The following is an 8,151-nucleotide window of genomic DNA, read 5'->3' as shown; positions in this document are numbered from 1 at the left end:
TGAAGCCAAAAAAGGACTTTGGAGGTGATATATGTAAAAGTTCTAGGCAAAAGCCCTTGCCCAAGTCACTTAACTTTCAATTAAAAAGGTATTTGTGCAATGAAAATTTTGTATTATTACATTGTTTCCACCATAATCTAAAATTCCATTAAGAAGTTTAAAATCTACACTGCAAATCAACATAATCAATATTAATTAAGCAGAGGCTCAATATATTAGCCACACAATCTTAAAACCTCTATAGTTTAAAATCATTATCATTTCATCTTTCAATTGGAGCAACAAATTCCAAAAACTTTAATGTAACTAATCAAATAAAGATTTCGGCCTTCAAAAGATGGCTTTCTTATTACTTGTCAAAACAAACTTTTAATAAAAAAAATTAAAAATTTTGTATAAAAAATTGTTTTAAGAAGCAGCAAGAAAACCACTCAAACAAAGCCTTCAACTTAAACACTAATTTAAATAATTAAAATAATTAAATGATCTTTAAATAAATAGAAAACCAAATCAAGAAAAAAAAAAATGTAATCAAAAGAAACGAGAATAATCATTCTATTCCTAAGATGTGTGTGGTAAGGCCGAGACAGAGCAGAAAATTGAAGTAATTATAATAAAGTTCCAAGTTTCGAACACAACTATCAGCTCTGCATAATACACTCAAAAATACAAAAATATAGATAGTTATATTCTTTTACTTATTTTCTCCCAAACAAATTGGCCTGAGGATGGAGAGGAGATAACATGATATATGTTATAATACAATGAAAACTAAAAAAAAAAAAAATCTACTTGCTAAAAGAATCATCATAAAAATGTCCCTAAATTCATATTTATAGGCGGCAGAAGGGCATCTATGCCAGAATCTCGCTTGCAAGAATCTGGAATTTCTCCATTAAAAACTGTTTCAGGAGTTGTCTGAAATGCTGAACCAGAGTGAGAGAGAGAGAGACTGGTCACCAGACATCGCGCAGGTACCTCCCTTCCATTTGCAGATTCTTCACTAGGCTTTCAGTCTTTGAGCTATCAAGAGAACCCTGTCATGTCATCAGAGAAAACAGGCTTAGATACTTGCGCTTCTGTATCAGAGATGAACCTTAAATTAATCAATCAGTAACTTATACGAAATCGCAACTAGTTCACCAACACAACGGCTAGTTATGTTTGGTTCAATCATTCAGACTGGTCAGTTTGGTCTGGTCTGGTCCGGTTAAAACCTGGCCACTTTTGTATTGTTGATGGGATGAATTATTCTGTGCGGATGCCAAACGCCATCCAAAGTCCAATGAAAATGTGCCACGTCACCTCCTACTCGGTACCGCGGCTCGGTCCTATTTAGCACCGAGCTTGGTACTGAACGACGTGGTTGCACCTGATTCACCTCTGGATGGTAAGCTGTGTCTGGTGTCCGCACAGAATAATCTCTCTGTTGATGGCAACCTGACTGGAGGAAGAGTTTAAGGGAGTTTTTGTTTATTACCTGCTCCTGTACTATGTTATGAAGAGTACGGTGGACATCTTTAGCCATGCCTTTTGCATCACCGCAAACATAGATATAGCCACGTTTAGAAATAATGTCCCAGATTTCAGATGCCTGTTAACAAGTAATAAGTTTGTGAGAAATTCAACTAAGATGACGATTCTAATTACCAACATACAGAGAGAAGAAACATGTAGAAAAAGAAGCATTCATAGAGAAGAATTTATGCTTCACCTTTTCTAACATCTTGTGCTGGACATATTCCTTAGCAGCTCCCTCCCGAGAGAAGGCCACAATGAGCTCAGAAAGAGCTCCAGCTTCAACAAAATTGTTCAACTCTTCCTCATAGATGAAGTCCTAAAAAATCATCAAAAGTGATACTTCTTACTTCAGTTCTGATTATCATAATAATAATAGAAGATTAAAGGTTTGTTTGGGATGGCCTTTTTTTTGCTTCTTGAAGCTGCTTTTTAGTACAAAAATTTTTAATTTTGTATTAAAAAACCGTTTTAAGAAGCAGAAAGAAAGCCGTCCCAAACGAAGCCTAAATTTACTTAAGAGACATGAACTTAGCACACCATTTTGCGGTTTCTGCATCCGAAGAAGAGTGTAGCAGGTCCTAGTTGAGCACCAGTCTCCTTGAGTGCCAACCTCTCCTGCCAGAACATAACAATGTTAAATTCATAGCAGTATTGCAGATGATATTTAAATCCATGATTGATGTTCAGAACTAACCTGTAAAAATCCCCTGAAAGGCGCCAATCCTGTTCCAGGTCCAATCATGATAATTGGCACAGAACTATCAGAAGGAAGTTTGAAATTTGACTGCCTTACAAAGATAGGAGCCCAGCTACAATCTTCGCTTTGCTCTGCGGGTACTGAATTCTGAAAGTAGAAAATAAAATACAAATTAAGTAATTAAACTTCAAATAAGAATCAGAAATACAAATTAGATAATTCTATCAAATGAAAGTGATGCAACTTGTCACCAGGCAGATTTTCTTATTGCCTGTGCTAGTGGTAAGAGCTTTGGCAAGAATAGAATGCAACTGGCTTCCATGAAGCTATTTCTGTTTCCTCAAAAATGTGAACCAAATTTTTTGGTAATTTTTTCATGTTTCTGGTGTTATTAAAATAGTTCCAATACCAAGAAGTTTTTGTTTGACAAATATCCAATATCATACAAACAAGAGATGGAAAAACATAAGAAATTAATAAATCATACAAATCTACAAAAATTTAAAACCAAAAGGCAAATTAGCAAAAAGTCCAATTCCGGGTGACATTGTTTTGCAGAAGTCGTTATGGTTGTGGTGATGGCGGTGGTGGTTGGGTATTGGTAGGAAGGGGAAAGAGAGTGGTTGTGCGTCCATTAAGGGAAAAAACAAGTACACGGGGATTGAAACGAGAATTTTCCCCTATAACTGCATGCTTTACATCATTTCCTGTCTTTTAAACAAGATCAGATTGGATGATTAACTTGAAGTTATTTGCAATTGGACACTAACTTTAGGCGTATAAAATTAATAATAAATACAAAATACAAGTACAATATAGATAATTTATAGCTTAGAAGGAAAATCCTAAAATGTTGGAAAAACATGCCACATTTCATATTTTTAAGGTTCCAGATATAGTCAGTTTGCAAATACTGGCTTTTCCATGAACCATCTTTTCTAGTTAAATAAGGATGCCTAAACAAATAAACATGCGTAATTAAAAACTTTACGATAAACCTGAAAATTAAAATTACATGCAATAACAAGGCAAGCAAAATTTTACAGTATTATACCTTCATCCAAGTTGAGCAAACTCCTTTGTGAATCCTTCCTGTAGGAGTTGGTCCATGAACTAGTGCACATGTCACATGAATCCTATTGGGAAACATCCTGCAAACCATGAGGCATTAGCTTCAGTTCACCTTCACCATTATTGTAATAAAAGAAGATAAACGAAAGAGCAAGCAATATTCACCTTGGAGATGATGATATCGAATAGTATCGAGGCTGCAAACGAGGAGCTATTGCTGCAAAGAAGACACCGAGAGGTGGCTTGGCTGATGGGAACTCAGCCATAACTTCCAGAAGGCTCCTCTGACTAGCCACTATCCATTGAGAATACTCATCCTAAAAAAAAGGTAGAAGTTGTTTAAAGGCAAATATCAGAAGGAATGTCAAGCAAAAGGGCCATTGAACAACAAACCTTTCCAGCAGGAGAAGCTAGAAATCTTAATCGTTCAGCTTCATTTGGATCAGAAGTATGAGCAGCTAAAGCAGCTAAGGCAGCCTAAAAATACAATAAATAAATAATTTCTTTCAACAAAAGAAAACTGGAAAAATGTATAGGTTTAGGAAAAAACTAAAACCTTTTTAGGTGAACTCAATAGATCAGCATATCGTTTAAGTGCAATCCTCAAAGTACATGGAGATGGGAATGGAGGAGCTAAAGCGCCACCAGCAAGTGGTGTTCCATCTTCATTGTCGGCATGAATGGAGAAGTATGTATCTGAAGAATAATTTAATAAGTTTTCTGCCTCTTCCACAGTCTCAACACTATTTTCAGCAAACACGCCAACATGATCTCCAGTTTCATACCTGAAGAAAAATAAAAATCCTAAAGCTTAGCAATTAAGAGATTAAACAGTCAGTACAAACTATTTATGAAGGTATTTGTAACAAAAAAAAACTAAGAATAAACCAGAAAAAAAAAAATCTAGAAACACAGATTTACATGAAACATCCAAGACATAAAAAACATAGGCGGAGGAGAAGAAGACACTATGTCGAAAAAACACAATTACAAGTGAAGAGTTGCAGCTCGCAAAACATAACCCTGAAAAACCTAATTATAGTTATTTATATATGCAAAAAATAATAAGGGTCAATACAGCGGGGGCGGCCCAATCCCTTCGCTATCACCACAAATCCCTCAAAAAATTTCTAATTTAACTAGCACCATATATACCACACCACGAACTTTTCAGCCCAAACCCAATAGAAATCAAGTCATAAACTCTAAAAGTACTGAACTCTGTCCAGTTTAAACATATTTTTCAGTTTTCTGAGGCAATTTCACACACAAAATGAAATAAATTTAATGGTGGCCATGCTGACTAGAAAATTAAACACTTTTATAGCAGCCAAATCAAAGATGTCAAAAACAGGCTTTTTAAACCATTATGTTATATATAGTCACTGACTGTTATAAATGCAAGGAAAAAACACAAATTTAGGCTTTTTGACATTATAAAGTCAACTAAAAAGAGTTCTAACTAACAAACTATTGGCACAATGCACGACAATCTGACAGCAGTTTGGTCTATTAGCAGTATATCAGGAAAGGAGAACTTAAAGGACACAGTCAGAATAGCACGTACGCAAGTCCAGTGCCGGCTATCTCGAACTCCAAATGGATGCATGAACGATCAGAAAGTGTAGTATGAAGCTCCCTCTGTACAGCCACATTAGCTCTGCATAAAAAGAACCACGGTTAGCTTCTCCATCAACTGCAACAATACCCACCAAACAGACAATTTTCAGCATTATCTTAACTTATCCAATACCTGCTAGGATGCTGGATGTCATGAACTGCATTGCCATTTGCAAGATTCCAATTTCTTTCCCCATGTGATGACTCTACATGATCAATGAATACAACACGATATTCAGGCACTGCAGCAGTATATGTAGCTCCACTTGATGTATCATCTTCATCGCGAAGCAACAGATCTAACTCTGGCCATAACTGCTCTTTCCTGCAAGCATAAACGTTATGCAAGAGTTGAAAGTGGTGGGCAAGTGGGAAACAAGAAAATGTACTATAACCACAATTAAGCGGCTTAATCGCTCAGCACAATCATGATTATCCTACCATGCAGTGAAGTCATCCTCGATGCACTGATCATCATCTCCAAGGCCGACTGGAACAAGTCGCTTACCACCTATATGATAAATGGTGACTCACTTTACTGGAACAAGTACATTATTTGAAGATGCTAAAACGAACATATGGAGTTTCTTTCACAATATGAGTGCATTGACCAATGCTAAAAAGTACAATTACAATGACACAAGAGATTACAAAAGATTGTCCAAAGGAAAGGTTTCCATTATTGTTCGACAAGTAGGTGGATCCTAATTGCTAGCTGCTTAAAACCATTACAAAAAACATATATTGGCATCCAACAAAGAAGAAGCGCATTAGGATTCATAAATGAAATGTAGCCATAAAATCAAGATTGTTAAGTGAGAGAGAAAAGGATCAGTTGATGGGGGAATTCATGAACAACTTTCAACTTAGAAGAGGGTATTAACTTCTTAATCTGAAATATCAAACAATATGGTCGTATGATTCAAGTGATATATGAAACAATTGCATTAATCCAAAACCAAACCAGGTCAAAAATTTTGAAGGAAAACTAGAAGTACATAAATAAACTACAGTTAGTAATAAGCATTAATGTAAATCAACAAGCTCAGCCTTCATATTTATAGCTTAACTTATTTCTAACTACTCACTTCGCTAGTAAGTGAGTACAACACAGAGGAGCTAAAGCCCAATAGCCAGAGAGAAAAAACACCCTATACGTAGTTATTGTGCAATGATAACCACAACTAACAGAGTTGCAATAAATGCAGAGCAACCATTCACCTTTCCACAAAACGGATTGGATGAAATGCCCTGATGCATATGTTTCATCGTACTAGAAGATTAAAGATTATACAAAAAGTAGGATCACTTCATATTGAGAGATTATTACGTTCGGAGTCCAGACCCGAAGGACTGTTCGGTTTTGTGCACAGTTAATGTTCACCACTGCGCTTTTACTTTTTTTACGCTTCTACTGTTCACAGTCACAAAACCAAATGGTTCTCTGGTCCGGACTCCGGACTTAATAATCTCTCCTTAATATTGATGGTATCTAAAACAACCGAAAGGGGAAAACAAAATTAAGTAACCAATAGCGTATATATATACCTCCTTCAGCTAAATTCTCATCCAACACCTTAGCAACCTGCATAGTTTCAGAAAAATATATTTCATACAAAAGATGTTAGCATAAAAAATGGCGTGTAATTAAAAGAAGCAAGCAATTTAAAAGTAACCAAACTCAACCTTATTAAAATGCTCATATTGCCTATTGCCGAGCCCAAAGACCGCGTATGAGAAATTCTCTAGCCAAATACCCCTCTCTCCGCCCTAAAAGTACGACAGCTAACACATCGTTATCCATTTACAGAGAGCAATATAAAACCTGGATAAATATTCTTTAAACACAGTACACACACCTCTGTAAACCATTTATAGAACCTGGCAGCATTATCAGTCGGCTCGCCATCTCCATACCTAAAAATACAGCATAATCAGAGAAGACCAGAATACAGAATTGTGAAGAAAGCGAAAATTCCTGAGCTTTCAACTCACGTCGCCATGAAAAACAATGCTAAAGTTTCTTTCTTCAACTTCTCCTCATACTCATCATCATCAGCTGCATAATCATCCTGCCCAAAATAGAAAAATCAGAGATCATCAACACAAAACGGTCTAATACGAATCTCTAAACTTATCCACAGAACGAATCCCGAAAAGAATGAACTTTTTTACCAGATCAACAATTTTAAAAGAAGCTTTCTCGTACCGCGCCTTAGCCTCCTCCGCCAGAGCCTGGCAAAAGCAGCATCATCATTAGGGTAAGATTACTAATATTCATGACTAGCGCGACAGTAGGATGTAATCCCTAACCTTTGCGAAACCCTCGGCTGTGCCGGTCTGTGTTCCGAATAACACGGTAACCTTTTTCTTGCCGTCGTCTGCCTCCGTCTTCGGCTCTTGCTTCAACGGCGCCAGCCGCAGCGGCTCCGCTTTAGAGGCGGGCTTCTGCCCCGCTGATCGCCGCCACAACAGCAGCACCACACAGCCGACGAGCACAGCAGCTGAGGTCGCAAGTAGAGAAAGAAGCTCCCTGTTCTTAGCGATGAAGCCCTCTGCCTCAGCAGTCTCCTCGCCGCGCTTCCCGCTGAGGATCGCATACATCAGATCAAAAGCCGACAGCTTCATCGTCGCCGACTGCATCTCCTTGCCCTAGATTGCCGGCAGATCCAATTTGCTATCTCTCTCTCTCTCTGTCTCTGCCGCCCTGTGTAAAACTAGAGGAGGAGAGAGCTGTTTGGTGAGGGAGGAAAGACCGAGGAGGCGTCAAGATTTTAAAAGGGGCAGGGAGGCCGCGAACCACCACAGTTGTGTGGCCGCTAATGTTGCCAACAGTGTGGCCAGGAACGACTAGAGGTGGCGCCACATTTGGGTGAGCGATGCCACCAAGTCACCAACTCCTACCATCCTCCGTTCAACGCACCTCCAGCCTCCGCTCACCGTGTTTGATTGGAATTTTCAGTATTTTTATTTATTTATATTTTATGTCGGCTTGATTTAAGTCAGGCAAATTATAACGATTCAGTAATTTTAAGTAGGGAAGGTTCAAAATATTAGAATATTATTATTATTATTACTTATAAGGGTAAATCTATTTAAATTTTGATATTCATCAAAGACTTTATTCTACCTCTTGTAAAGTTGTAACTAATATTTTCTCGGTTGAGTTTAAGGCTTCATTTGAGATAATTTTTTACTACTTCTTAAAACAGCCTTTTTACTCATATTTGGGTGAGCAGATA

General features: G+C 37.4%; 1 protein-coding gene across 1 annotated transcript; it reads right to left on the bottom strand.

Moving 5' to 3' along the window:
• Positions 1 to 589: 589 nt before the first annotated feature.
• LOC110093050 (NADPH--cytochrome P450 reductase) lies at positions 590 to 7,664 on the bottom strand. The gene is made up of 18 exons (XM_020817806.2): positions 7,223 to 7,664; positions 7,085 to 7,144; positions 6,905 to 6,981; positions 6,769 to 6,826; positions 6,596 to 6,679; positions 6,458 to 6,494; positions 5,351 to 5,420; positions 5,043 to 5,234; positions 4,857 to 4,949; positions 3,846 to 4,074; positions 3,683 to 3,766; positions 3,455 to 3,606; positions 3,273 to 3,369; positions 2,216 to 2,365; positions 2,059 to 2,136; positions 1,715 to 1,837; positions 1,481 to 1,594; positions 590 to 1,037 (listed from the first exon to the last, which is right to left on the bottom strand). The coding sequence occupies exons 1-18, from the start codon at positions 7,550 to 7,552 to the stop codon at positions 957 to 959; spliced, it is 2,109 nt and encodes a 702-aa protein (XP_020673465.1). The 5' UTR covers positions 7,553 to 7,664; the 3' UTR covers positions 590 to 956.
• Between the last annotated feature and the right edge of the window lie 487 nt (positions 7,665 to 8,151).

The sequence above is a fragment of the Dendrobium catenatum genome, unplaced genomic scaffold (assembly GCF_001605985.2).
Source record: "Dendrobium catenatum unplaced genomic scaffold, ASM160598v2 fragScaff_scaffold_621, whole genome shotgun sequence".
In the NCBI taxonomy this organism is placed as follows: domain Eukaryota; kingdom Viridiplantae; phylum Streptophyta; class Magnoliopsida; order Asparagales; family Orchidaceae; genus Dendrobium; species Dendrobium catenatum.
Note: the sequence above shows the minus strand (reverse complement) of the source record. Positions and strands in the feature narration are given on the sequence as shown.

Bases quoted from the DNA above. Each gene is read 5' to 3' on its own strand.
- LOC110093050 (XM_020817806.2), bottom strand. From the start codon at position 7,552: ATGCAGTCGGCGACGATGAAGCTGTCGGCTTTTGATCTGATGTATGCG. The intron at 7,145-7,222 runs GTTAGGGATTAC...TGCTTTTGCCAG, and splicing joins CAGCCGAGGGTTTCGCAAAG to GCTCTGGCGGAGGAGGCTAA. The intron at 3,370-3,454 runs GTGAATATTGCT...CATGGTTTGCAG, and splicing joins TCGATATCATCATCTCCAAG to GATGTTTCCCAATAGGATTC.